Source organism: Dunckerocampus dactyliophorus, chromosome 9, assembly GCF_027744805.1.
Source record: "Dunckerocampus dactyliophorus isolate RoL2022-P2 chromosome 9, RoL_Ddac_1.1, whole genome shotgun sequence".
NCBI lineage: Eukaryota > Metazoa > Chordata > Actinopteri > Syngnathiformes > Syngnathidae > Dunckerocampus > Dunckerocampus dactyliophorus.
The window spans coordinates 13,322,382-13,335,406 of NC_072827.1; the positions used below are offsets into that span (position 1 = coordinate 13,322,382).

A 13,025-nucleotide genomic window follows, 5' to 3' on the forward strand; every position below is an offset into this window, starting at 1 on the left:
TAATAAATAATTACAAAATACATAACGAATAATATTCGCATAGTAAAATATAAAGTGGAAATGTGAATGTCCTGTGCAACGTGCAATATTTTTTTGTTAATATTCAATCAATATTTTTTTATTATTCGTGCTCTACCGCTTTATGTCCCTAGGGTGCGCTTTAACTGATTACCCCAATTTATCACTTCCGCTCCATGTTTTCCACGTGACTGTGACGTCACATTTGTATGCGGAAGTATGGATCAGTGAGCGGCAGTAGAGTACATCTAGCACCTTATTTTGAACAAAAAGAAAACAAAACGTTCATCTCTTCAATATGCTGAAGGCGGTTATTTTAATTGGAGGCCCTCAAAAAGGTGAGAACAAAGCTCTGTTGTCCGCGGTTTGTTGTTTTTCGGTGTGTAAGAATGCTAATGCTAACACATAACGCTAATTAGTTTCTGTATGTGTCGATGACGTGGCGTAACGAAAGGGACCGCACACAAGTAGAAACAACTACAGCGTTAACATTTGATTGAATGGCCGTTGTATTGTGATTGCACGCACATAGCAACACTTGTAATATGTTGGTTATGTGATCATGATAGCTTTTAATCAGTGCAACAGTGACACCTGTTACTGATGTTCGGGATGCATTCAGCAGAACACACGCGCACACGTTGATTGATATCTTTACTGTCTCTAGAGGTTCTGTTGGTGTTACATCTTAAATTGTTAAGTCAATTTCCTCAAACAAAACCTCACTTTCATTTAAATTCTGTGTGATACATGAATTGGCAGGCACAAGGTTTAGGCCGCTGTCATTTGAAGTTCCCAAACCCTTGTTCCCAGTAGCCGGTGTGCCAATGCTGCAGCATCACATTGAATCATGTGCCAAGGTGGGAATAAAATGCTTTATCAACTTTACTGGACTTTTGTGTACTTTACATGGTATTTGTATCAAATACATGTTTTTGGTTTTCTTCATAGGTGCCAAATATGAAGGAGATACTACTCATCGGGTTTTACCAGCCAAATGAAGAACTGACCAGATTCCTTTTTAATGCTCAACAGGAATTTAAAATTTCTATCAGGTGAACAAGAACACAGATGACGTAAATGTCAGTTTTCATAACTTCTTTAAGTGTTTCGTTGTCATTATAGTTGCTAGTCTATTCTAGTACGGGGATCACCAACCCGTCAATCGCGATCCACCAGTCGATCTTTGGGACTTTGCCGGTCCATTGCCAAAATATTAGAAAAAAAAGTAACATTACATCAGTGCCTTCCCCTCCCGGAGAGTGACCAACAGGTGACCACTGAACACGGCCGTACACCTTGTCGCTCTCCAGGAACGCAACCCGCAAGGTCCAGCCAGGAGCCCAGTCCCCAAAATCCGACAAGAGGCACCAGGATATGCACGTACAGCGGCTCGGCTCGCGCCGCAGCATTCACAGGTTTAGCAACAGGGAGAGATAGAGTGACGGAGCGCAGCGATGTGCCTGCTGACACAACAGTAATTATTGCACGGTAATGTGGCTCAAAGTTAGCCTTTGCTACCTCAAAATTAAGGCACAAATATAACTCCATAGATGTGTACCTCTAAAAAGCACGGCTTGTTAGGACTGACTTGTAACGCAGCCCCTCTCCCCTCAACCACCATCGCTCGCCCATGACACTGAGCCAAAAAGAGTTGTAGTTTGCTCACAGAGCCGACGCCACAAGCCCGACGCCGACGAACATCCACAAAAGTAGAGGTGGCCAAAGTGAAATACATAAAATACATAAAATCTTAACGACGTGATATCACTGCAAGATGTGTGTGACTTGTGTGTGTGACTTCACCAGGATTAGCTTCTCCAGTCAACTTTCTTAAAATCCGACGTCAAAACAAGTTAAGCAGTGTGGATTATGTAGACACGACGTTGAGAAACGCCTTCTCTGACAGCTAGCCGGGTCGACCCAGCTGTCTTCAGAGCAGGGGAGCCTCCTACTACTGCTAGCTGCTTCATAGTGAGGTGGAGGCAGCCCCACAACAGACATAAGCACGATTTTCGTGCTAGCCTGACGACCAGGCCAAAAGCTCGGCTGTCACTCCGATACTATCTGTTCTATTGCTCATCTTTCATTATCATTCATTAGTGGTAGGTACCTATACATTTTATTATTTAAAGCTGTGAGGCATATTTAGGGTCTCAACCTGGATATAGTGCATTTACCTTGTTAGCTTCCGTCGCTCGACGAGAGAGATGAAGAGTTCTAGAGCTAAATCTAACCTAATAATTCCAGCAGTCACTTTAATTGCAAATGTTGATCCGAAATTGGAGGTGAACATCCACATCAAGCTAGTATGAGGGTTTAAAAAAAAAAATGACATGACATTCTTATGTGTATCAATTACACACGGATTTTCACCAATCACTGGTAAGCTCGGAACGTATATACCCCGCGAAAAGCGGAGATCTACTATATACTGTATAAAGTTGCTTTTAAAATACTTGACTGTGCACCACAGGTATTTGCAAGAATACGCAGCCCTGGGCACTGGAGGGGGCATCTATCACTTCCGAGATCAGATCATCTCTGGTGGTCCCGAGGCATTCTTTGTTCTTAATGCTGATGTGTGTTCGGCATTTCCGCTGGCAGAGATGCTCAGCTTCCAAAAAGAACATGGAGAACCAAACAGCTTTGTTATTCTTGGAACAACAGTGAGTTACTGTGATTGGCAGTTCTTACTGTCTTTTGTACTACAGAACCGCTTTTTCTCTGCTTTTATCTAATAATATACACTTGGCATTGCTTGGTATTTCGTTATTCTGGAACATTTGTGCCATATATATGTATATATTCACTGTGCCGTATTCCTTCCACAGGCAAACAGAAAACAATCTCTGAATTATGGCTGCATTGTTGAAAATGAAGAAACAAACGAGGTACATAACTTTTCTTGACGTCTGCATATAGACCTACATACTATACTCATCGCAGTTTCCACTTGAAACTGTAACATTTTATTCTGTTTCTTATTCAGGTGTTGCATTATGTGGAAAAGCCAAGCACGTTTGTGAGCGACATCATCAACTGTGGTATCTACCTCTTTAACCCTGACATCTTCCAGCATATCGGCACCGTTTTCCAGAAGAATCAACAAGAAATGCTGCTGTAAGTTGCAGAACTTCCCGTCAGGGGTCTGCGGGTGGGGGATAATGCATGCTAAAATAGTATCATGTTTTCGGTTCTCTTCATTTGTCTGTTTTCCCCTTCCCTCCCCACCATGATATCTGTTTGCTCGCACAATCATCAGTTATCCATATGATGGGTAAGTTGGTACATGTTGACTGCATGGTGTGGTTATAGAACACATTGTTTGGTGTAAGCTGCGTAGCAACCACCCATCTTAGGGCTAAACTAGCATAGCATGCTTTGTGAATGTTGTCCATGCAGTCCTTTCGCTCACTTTGTCTGGACTTTAAGTAGATTAAGTAAACAATGAAGGCAATGGTGACACACAGGCATAGTTAAAAACTTTTCTAAGCATTGTATGGGTTCCTACACACACACACATGCTAAAAGTTAGAAAACTGTTTCCACAGGTCTGTTTAAGCATTTGCTATCACATTATTGCACCTTCAGCTCACAAATAAGTGTAACGGACGCCGGCTGGTGAGGCTGTGCGATAGTACGTTAAGTAAGCCTCACTCTGATGCCTTAAGGGCTGCGCTGGACAATGACTTGACAGGCCGGGGCTTTTACAGTAGCTTGTTGCCTAGCGCTGCGCGACTTAACTCTCATTTAGTCCTGGGTTTGAGTCCCAACGTGCGCATTTTTTGTACACTGCACACATTTTTACCCTTAAATACGCTTTCATGGTTTGCTGCTCTTCAGGTATGCATTTTGCTGAGTTCAGTCTGACGTACCACTCCCAAAAAACCCTCAAGCTGCAGCAATGCTGACCGTTGATGGCTGTGATTGGTCAGCTTATCGAAAATCATTTATTGTCTGCACACTCCTCCGTGAACACATTCTCCTCCGATTGCAGGTCAACATTTCCAATAAAAATGACTGAAGTGCATTGATTAGTTCCTGCTGCGATAACACTCCCCTTCAATCTCTAATTACCATTGTTCGCTTGTTACGAATTAAAATAGTTGACGAGAGTTGTGGTTGCTCACAGAGTTGACATCACGTCACATGCTCAAAGAACTATAAAAGCGGGGGTCCCCAAAGTGCAGCCCAGGGGCCATTTGCATTGTTCTTTGGTTATTAGAAAAAAGAAATAAAATGAAATAAATTAAACCAAAAAAAAATTTAAAATAGAACAAACGCATAATGCAATGAGAAAAAGCTAAACATTTATCACTTTTTTTCGCCTTTTACAAAATAAAAATAAAATAAAAATTAAAAAATATCACATTGCCACGTGCCAACTTTGAAGACATTTTATCGAAAGAAGAGTACCCATTGTGCAATGCCTGACTGTGCGGTTGACCACTGTTACATAAGCATGAGGTTACTGACGTTTGTTTTTTTTCTTTTCTGCACCACTGCGCTGCTGTTGTACTGCACGCCAACACAGCGAATGCAATTGAGCCTGATGAAATCAGCCTAAACAAATATTCACAAAGACTACCCTGCATTCTGTTTACATGTAGAGGTAAAACAAATACATTTAGCCATTTTTTATGTTTTCAGTGTTTCTTTTGTTCACTGTCCTGTGCTAGATATTGCACACGGCACTTCCAACTTCTTTAAGAATGTCAGTAAAGGTCAAGCCCGACTCTGCATACTAAATCAGCCAACAATCTACCTAAACGAAGATTAGCACAGAATCAGCACAATTTCTGAACTCATCATGGAACTTAAAAGTAATGGTAGTTGCTCGGCAAAATCTCACTGGGACTACTTTGCCTCTAACCACACCCCCTCCTTTTCGGCAAGTCTCCCATTATGAGTGGAATCCTTAAAAATATTCCTTTAATCAATATTTAACACACTGTTTCATCTCTTGGCTCTCACAATACACTTGAACAGAGATAGTGATTAGTATGGAGATCCATCCCCTTCAGGTTTTGATCACTTGTACAGATGGGCTTTGGTTTGAACCTTCCACTGACACAAGTGGTGCATTCTAACTCTAATCCTGCTTGCATTCAATTATGACTGCCGCCATAAAGAACAACAGATTAATCATGATTTGTCTCTATTTTTTAAGACAAAATAACAATATTATAAATAGCACTGTCAAAGTATTAACAAAAGAGAGATTAATTAATTATGCTCTGTAGTGATATCATTTTAATCAAATTCTTTACGATATTGTGACAGATCAAAATATTGTGACTGGGTGTTGAAGTTGAGCTGCTTCCATGGTGAAAAAACTCCTTACACAGAAGACATACCACTCTAACTTAATGGTGTCGTCGGAGCGTTTTTGAAATGTAAATTTGTAATTCATTGTACCGATAACTTTCACATGCTCCTGCATTTTCATGTCTCCTCTCCTCTCCGCCCCTCACCCTGCCCTCCCAATTACAATCAGTTGATGCTAAACAAGCCCAAACACATTGACAGCCAGTCAGTGTTCACTTCAGAGAGTGACTCATCACAGTTTTCCACCCCCAACAACTCAAGCACAAGAAGCTCAACGCATAAAAACTGAGTTTATAAATAGGCATAAACAAACAGTAAAGTTACAGATTAAAAATGTGATTAACACAATAAAAACGCAGTAAATATGACTGTAATTAATTTATTACAATTATGCTTTAATTTGACACGCCTAATCATAAATACAGATTATTCTATTTAGATGCTTTCTCTTCTCCCAAAATGCATCCACTTTTTCAGCTGGAAGTTAATTTTACCAGCAAAAAAAGGAAGTTGATACAAGCCATATGGTAATAAAAATCCATACAATTAAGTTTTACATTACTTTCTGTCATCTGAGCTTGAAATCTGTTGTGTCCCTGGCAGAGAGGAGACAACCAATGGTTGGCACAGAGCCGAAGCCATCAGGCTGGAGCAGGACATTTTCACTGCCCTGGCTGGACAGGGCAAGCTCTACGTTTTTAAAACACTGCGTTTCTGGAGCCAGATCAAATCTGCTGGGTAAGTGTGAGAGATTCTACACTGCATGAAGTTAAGTTTTGTGTCACCCTCGAGCCACTGTAGGTATTTCTTTTATTTTGTAGGTCTGCAATTTATGCAAGCCGGCTGTACCTGAACCAGTATCACAAAAGTCATCCTGAAAGGCTCGCCACGAACAAAGAGGGAGGCCCTAAAATAAGCGGTACCTCTAATTCTCGTGTTAGCGTCACTGCGAACAAACATTGCACCCACCCAGTTTCTGATGTATCTTCTTTCTCAAGGTAATGTCTATATTCATCCTACCTCCAACATCGACCCCACAGCTGTGGTAAGCGTCTTTCAGCTTCCCCTGTGAAAACACTATTGCACATCACAAAGAAAAAAAAATACCCTATTGTTACAACTTAGGTTCTGCTTATTTCTTTGTATCACTGATAACCACCCCAAATTGCAACAGTAGTTGCAATTTCATGTAATCTCTCTTTTTTTATTTTTTATTTTTTTTTTAAATGCAGTTGGGTCCTAATGTCTCTATTGGCACTGGGGTTACTATTGGTGCTGGGGTTCGAGTCCGTGAATCCATCATCCTCCATGGTGCAACTTTACAGGTAAGCTCCTAAAGCTAGCTTGTTAAGGTTTTTTATCTATTGTCACTGTAATATAACGGAAGTAAACAGGGATGCACCAATACACTCACTTCCGATCCGATCCCGATACTTGAGTTTGGATGTCTGTCGATACCGATACAATTTCGGTAACAGATCGCTCTTTGCTTTAATATGCAACCACGCCAAAAGAATATCCGTGAATGTAGCTGTCTCCACACACGCACAAAAGTGCTCAATCTGACGTGTTTGTGTTTTCACAGTCGGACAACACGGAACTCCTAACATCGTGCATAACTTCCAGGTTGCGACATTATCATTATTGTTGATTCTATATGGCGCTGTAATAAACCTCTCTCTACAGGCAAATATGATATTAGGTAGCAACCCGGAAGTTTTGTGTTGTATAGATGTCAGACTGTTTTGTGTGGCCACAAGCGCATCAGGTGGAGTGTGTGTGTGTGTGTGTGTGTGTGTGTGTGTGTGTGTGTGTGTGTGTGTGTGTGTGTGTGTGTGTGTGTGTGCGTGCGGCCTGACAGCTACATTCACTGATACTCTTTTGGCTATGTTTGCTGATATTCTTTGAGCTACGTTTGCTGACAACGTTACAGCACAGCCATGGCTCATGGATCAGATATCGCTGCAGGTGGTATTGTCAATTTCTGATATGGGAATTATGCTGGTATCTGAACCTGATATCTATACTGGATAGGATCGGTCTCATCCCTAGACTTAACACACAAAGCAAAACACTTTTGACAATTAGTGTTGGACAAATTACATAAAAAAGTAATTAGTTCTAGTTCCTTTCCCAAAAAAGCAATTGAATTAGTAACGGAATGAATCTTTCATAAATGTAATTAGTTACCAAGGAAAGTAATTATTGAGTTATTTTTTTTTTGGAAAAACCATCAAATATTTGAAAGAATTTGGATTTAGCTTTGTAGTGGTGTGTGCGATCATGAGGTTAAGGCTAAGGAGCTGAGCTTGTGACTTGAAATTCTCTACCAAAACGTTAGCGGGCAGTGTTTTCCCCAGAGGGAGCAACCACAACTCTGTGACTAGCCAATTAACTGTATAAGTAGTAGTACCAGTAGTGAACAATGCCGACTAAAACAACATCGAGATCGCTGATATAGATATCAGTGCATAATAACCCACCACATTTCAGTGGTGTTGGAACATTTGAAATTGTTATTAAGTAGATTACCCTTTTTTAAGTAAAAAATACTAAAGCGATATAGACCCAAGACAAATCACTGAGGCTGGATTTACACTGCAGGTCTAAGTGCCCAATTCTGATTTAGTGCCCATTTACTATTTACAAGTAACAAGTGACACACATGCATCATCGCTGTGTACACTAACTGAAGACAGAAGCACAGATGTGTTTATTTGTGTCATTTGGGCAAACGCGAGCGTGCATACATATCTGAAGAAGCCTGATTCCAATCTGAGGTTATTCAATTTCATGTGTTTTCTACTTCACGCTGCCACTATAGGAAGCAAAAAAAAAAAATAAATGGAATTGTGTCACTTGAACCGTGTCGTGTAAATCCAGTCACAGATGAGACACAGCTGGTAGAGCACAGTCCAGGACACAAGAGAACCTGGCAAACAAGGCCAGGTGCAAGGCAGACCATGACTCACAACAAGGAGCACAAAAGATGAAAAGGAAGAGCCTCAGTACAAATATGGATTTCACAGCAATGTAAATTGATAAATTAAAAAGTAAGTCCAATCAGGTCCTGATTGTCTATGCCAATGCTTGGAATTAAAGAGGCAGTATTGAAGTTTGAAGTTGAAAGAAATTGTCTTATGTACATTCCTCGACTATGATCTAGGTCAAGTTTTTGTGTAAGTCAGATCTTATTCCTAACGTGACAGGTGTGACTGTGTGTTTGTCTGGGAAGGGGACTGCTCCGTGCAGAGAGGACAGTTGAGTTTGCTGTTGTTGTTTTGGCGTGGCTCGGCCGACAGTAGCCTGTTTTGTTTTTGCAATAAAGAGGTTAATTGATCACCTCCTCGTCATCCTTATAACGTCCGGGTCGACGTTAGGATATGACCTTTATCCTTGACTGGTTAGAGTAGTATGGCTGCGCATGAGTGTATTTTCCCGCTCAAACAAGTTCTCAAGCACATACATAACAACGAAATGCCAAAATTCGAAACGCTGTAAACCGAGGACCACCAGTATTCTAGTAAAGTCATCTCTCACCACTTCTCACTTCAAATTTTGTGGCTTCACTCATTCACGATTTTTCCAAATTAATAAATTATCACTGTTTTGTGGTTGGCTACGGCCTATTATTTGCCAAAAAATATGCATATTTAATAAAATTGTACATATTATTGGCCTGAATCAACCGTTTTCGAACATTATAATGGCTAAATGAATGAAAATACAAATATTAGGCATTCAGAAGATTCATTCAAATGCGTAATACGTAGTATTCTACATTGGTCACTGCATGTCAGTAATACAAAACATTGATACAATAGCCACCACTGGAAGTACCCTGTCCAGAAAAAAAACAAAAAACAAGAAGCTCTCCCATTGATGTCTACCGTAAATTCCAGACTATTAAGCACACCTGAATATAAGTCACACCCACCAAATTTAAACACTCTGTGTTCCCGGCATCACTCGTTAGCTCCAGTGATGAGATGTGAGATGCTGTAGTAATTCTATACTTGATCAAACTTACGTAAGATTTGTCAGATTAAAACACAATCGCTGCATAAGACCTCAAAACATGATACTAGCGTCCACTTCAGAAAATCACTACTTTCTGACTCTGCACTGTAAGCATAATGGGAACTGTAGTTCTTTTGGTCTTAAATTAGCTGCAGGGTTCACAGCTTGTGAAAAAAGTTGAGATTTATAGTCTGGAATTTACGGTAATGTGTCTTGTTTTCTGTTATTGTTTCTACTATATTGGGTAATAAGAGTGTAAAGGTGTTATTTTGGGGATTATATAGGGGTGTTATTTCTAGAGGGTCTAGAGGGCTCTAATAATGTTATAACACCGTATTTGGAAGGTGGTAAACGGGGTTTCAATGCTATAACTACAAAAATATTCCATTTATAAAGAAGGAATCCTGCTTTACGGAAGTTCTGGAACAAAATAATCGCGAAAAACACAGGGATTATTGTACATTGTAATTGTATTGTCACTTTTAAATATTTTTAGAAGTGTTTGAGGGTGACATAATTTCTTACCAAGTCTCTTGCTGGTTTATTATTTCAAATATGTTTTTTCCCCTGCAGGACCATTGCTGTGTTCTGAACAGCATCGTAGGTTGGGATAGCACTATTGGCAAATGGGCACGAGTAGAAGGAACCCCAAGTGACCCAAACCCCAATGATCCATATGCAAAGATTGACAGTGAGACCCTCTTCAGAGAAGGAAAACTCACACCATCGATTACTATTCTTGGTAACGTTGCGGTCATTAACTGTCTTGGAGTTTTTTTCACATTTTGGTGACCATTTTTTTCCTCACCCTCAGGTTGTAATGTGACGATTCCGCGAGAGGTAATAATACTCAACTCTATCGTCCTCCCGCACAAAGACCTCAACCGCAGCTTCAAAAACCAAATTATTCTCTAGTTAATCTTCCTCACGCTGTATTTCCTCACTGTCACTGGCGAGGGATACGGCTGGCCACATGCAGACAGCGCACGCCAGTTGAGTTACTGTATATAAGATGTCAAGTGTGAAGATATGGGACATTCATTAAAGCGTTTTGAAAGATAGATTTTTATGTATTTGTCCCTTGAGGCTTTATGCATCACTGGGTGTCAGCAGTATTCAAGAAAGACCAATCATACATGTTGATTCACCTTGAAAAGTTATTAAACTGTACTAAACTGTTAAATTACAGCCAGTGCAAGAGTAATATATTTGTTGGATGGAAATATGATGTAAAAAAATGCATTTTATAGATGACCATTTTATATTTCTCAAGGACACACTACAGAGTTTAGCAGTAATTATCCGCAAATACAAATTGTGCTGTTATTTTTAGCATTAAGAGTCACTTAAAACTGAGTACCGGTACAATAAATCAGCGACTTGATATTTACATTGCAATCAAGTAGCATTGTGTTTTCTTTGTATGTGTGCTTTGCGGGGTGGGGGGGCAAGTGAGAGTGTTGACAAAATCAACAGCACATGGTTAAATGGAGCATTTGCAATCACTGGAGAAGGTCTACCCATTGACGGATACGCCACATTAGCATTTACTTAACAAGCCCCTCAGCACCCACTTCTGCACTTTAGTTTCAATTATTGCTACATTAGGGAGAAATAGAAATTGGGATTCTGGAGTTGCCGTCATTCCTGCTAGCAAATTCACTGGCATTACTGCATCAGATAGGATTAATTTATGAAAAAAACAACACAAACCCACCAATTTACAAAGTGAAACAGTGTTTCCAACTTGTGTGTATTTTAGCTGCAATACTGCTTTTGTTTTTCACTTTGGGTTAATGGTGTTTGCTATATACTGTACCGTGCTGTGATTTCCTCAAGGATATAGGGCGTTAATGCTGTTTTTACGCCTCTACAATGGAAACACTGGCTGTAATTTCAGGGAAGGACAAGCTGTCAAACACAATCATGTCAGTAAAATAGTTCAGGAGCTTTGTACTTCAGAACCTTGCAGGTAAAAAATGTCTCCAAGGGGAATCACCAGGGTTCAGCTCCCTTATGTGGAATTGTAGTGTGTGTGTGTGTGTGTGTGTGTGTGTGTGTGTGTAATAAGACAAGTAAATCAAAAACATCGGGGGTAAATATGACTGAATCACAAAAGTAATTTCTGCATACAGTATATATCCAGCTGCATCAAGTCTGTATGAGTTGTGGTTTTGATTAAAACATGTACATATCTTCTGATTTCAGCCTCTCAAATGTGAATATTTTTTAATTTCCTTAGTAATCCATGAAAGCAGCCCTATTATCTTTGTGTTTTAGGCCAAGCAAAATATTCACACACATCAGGTTTGACTTTGGACAACAGTGATCAACATTTTTGCCTCTTCTGATATATTTCGCAGACCAAACCACTAACTGTTTGTGTTTGGTTCATATTGATTTGGTCTGTCGAGGGCAGAGGTGTCCAAAGTGCGGCCCGCGGCACATTCTAAAAATAGCGTTTAAAATGAAAACAAAACAAATAACAAAAGAGCAAAAAAATTTAAAATCAACAATAAAGTCAAAATATTAAGAGAAAAAAGTCGGAATTTAACAAGAATAATGTAATATAAGGAAAAATAATTAAGTTTTAGTAGCATATTATAAAAAAATATTGAAATATGAAATATTAAAGATTTTTTTAAGTCGTAATATGAGAAACACATTTTTAAAAAGCAACAGCAAAAATGGAATAAACAGCTGTAATCTTGTAAAAATAAAGTCAAAATGTTAAGAGAAAAAGTACTCTAACAAGAAAAAAAATCAAAATTTTACGAGCATAAACTCCTAATATTATGAGGCAAAATAATGTCATATTAGTAGCATAGGCTAAAGTTTAAAAAAAATGTGAATAAAGTCATAATGTAACAAAAGAAAATTTACGAAGATTAAGAAGAAAGTTGAAATATTTAGAAAATTTTAAAAACATCTAAAATGGAGAGCGAAGCTGATACTAATTAATAGGCTTTTTCACCTTTAGCACAAAGCTGAGATGCAGTTTTTTCTTACAATATATATAACGTCTTAGCATATCTACATGTGTTGCTTTACAAAATATCAAAGTGGCCTTTGCATCCTTTCAACCAATCATTTGATTAAGCGAAACAACAGTCGACAAAGAAAATACCGTAAATTGCGGTGTAGAACCCGCGCCCACTAAATTGTGAGGAAAAAACTAATTTGGACATATATAAGCCGCACCGGTGTGTAAGCCGCAGGTGTCTGTCATAAAATGGCATATTGTGGCGCGCACAAGTCCGTGAGGACCAGGCAACTCTATTTGACAGGAGCCAATCATGAGCTATGAAAAAAGTCACGACAAGCTTGTAAACCTATCGGAAATTGCAGGTCATTACTCAATATAACAGTCTGCCTCGCGGTGTCATCTCACAAAGAACACTAACGTCATCACACAGCAACTTTACACTCAAAATGTATATCTAATAAATATACAAACATGTACAAATGCGAGTTAAAAAAAACATTTTAAAGTTTTTCCATAACGCATTTCGTCTGAGCAAAGCATTTCATTGGAGGACAAGCAGCATAGAAAATAGATGGATGCTGCAGCAATACTGCCTCTGTCCATCAGCGGGAGCCAGAGGAGCCCGGGGGAAGGCGGACGTCATTGCAGCGCCCCAATGAATGCGTTGCTC

General features: G+C 39.5%; 1 protein-coding gene across 2 annotated transcripts; it reads left to right on the forward strand.

Annotated features, from left to right (window-relative positions):
- The first annotated feature begins 203 nt into the window (after positions 1–203).
- gmppaa (GDP-mannose pyrophosphorylase Aa) lies at positions 204–11,766 on the forward strand. Of its 2 annotated transcripts, none has more exons than XM_054788175.1 (12): positions 204–356; positions 781–878; positions 970–1,073; positions 2,495–2,687; positions 2,853–2,912; positions 3,011–3,141; positions 5,953–6,087; positions 6,171–6,268; positions 6,348–6,394; positions 6,582–6,674; positions 9,943–10,111; positions 10,184–11,753. In XM_054788175.1, exons 1-12 carry the CDS (start codon positions 317–319, stop codon positions 10,282–10,284), a joined length of 1,269 nt encoding a protein of 422 aa, XP_054644150.1. In that variant the 5' UTR covers positions 204–316; the 3' UTR covers positions 10,285–11,753. The 2 variants fall into 2 exon arrangements, with proteins under 2 accessions (XP_054644150.1, XP_054644151.1); XM_054788176.1 differs by having other exon boundaries at positions 206–356; positions 832–878; positions 10,184–11,766.
- The last annotated feature ends 1,259 nt before the right edge of the window (positions 11,767–13,025 follow it).

Coding starts and splice junctions, on each gene's coding strand:
- gmppaa (XM_054788175.1), top strand. CDS start 317: ATGCTGAAGGCGGTTATTTTAATTGGAGGCCCTCAAAAAG. Junction 6,269..6,347: donor GGGAGGCCCTAAAATAAGCG/GTACCTCTAATT, acceptor TTCTTTCTCAAG/GTAATGTCTATATTCATCCT. Junction 10,112..10,183: donor ACCATCGATTACTATTCTTG/GTAACGTTGCGG, acceptor CCTCACCCTCAG/GTTGTAATGTGACGATTCCG.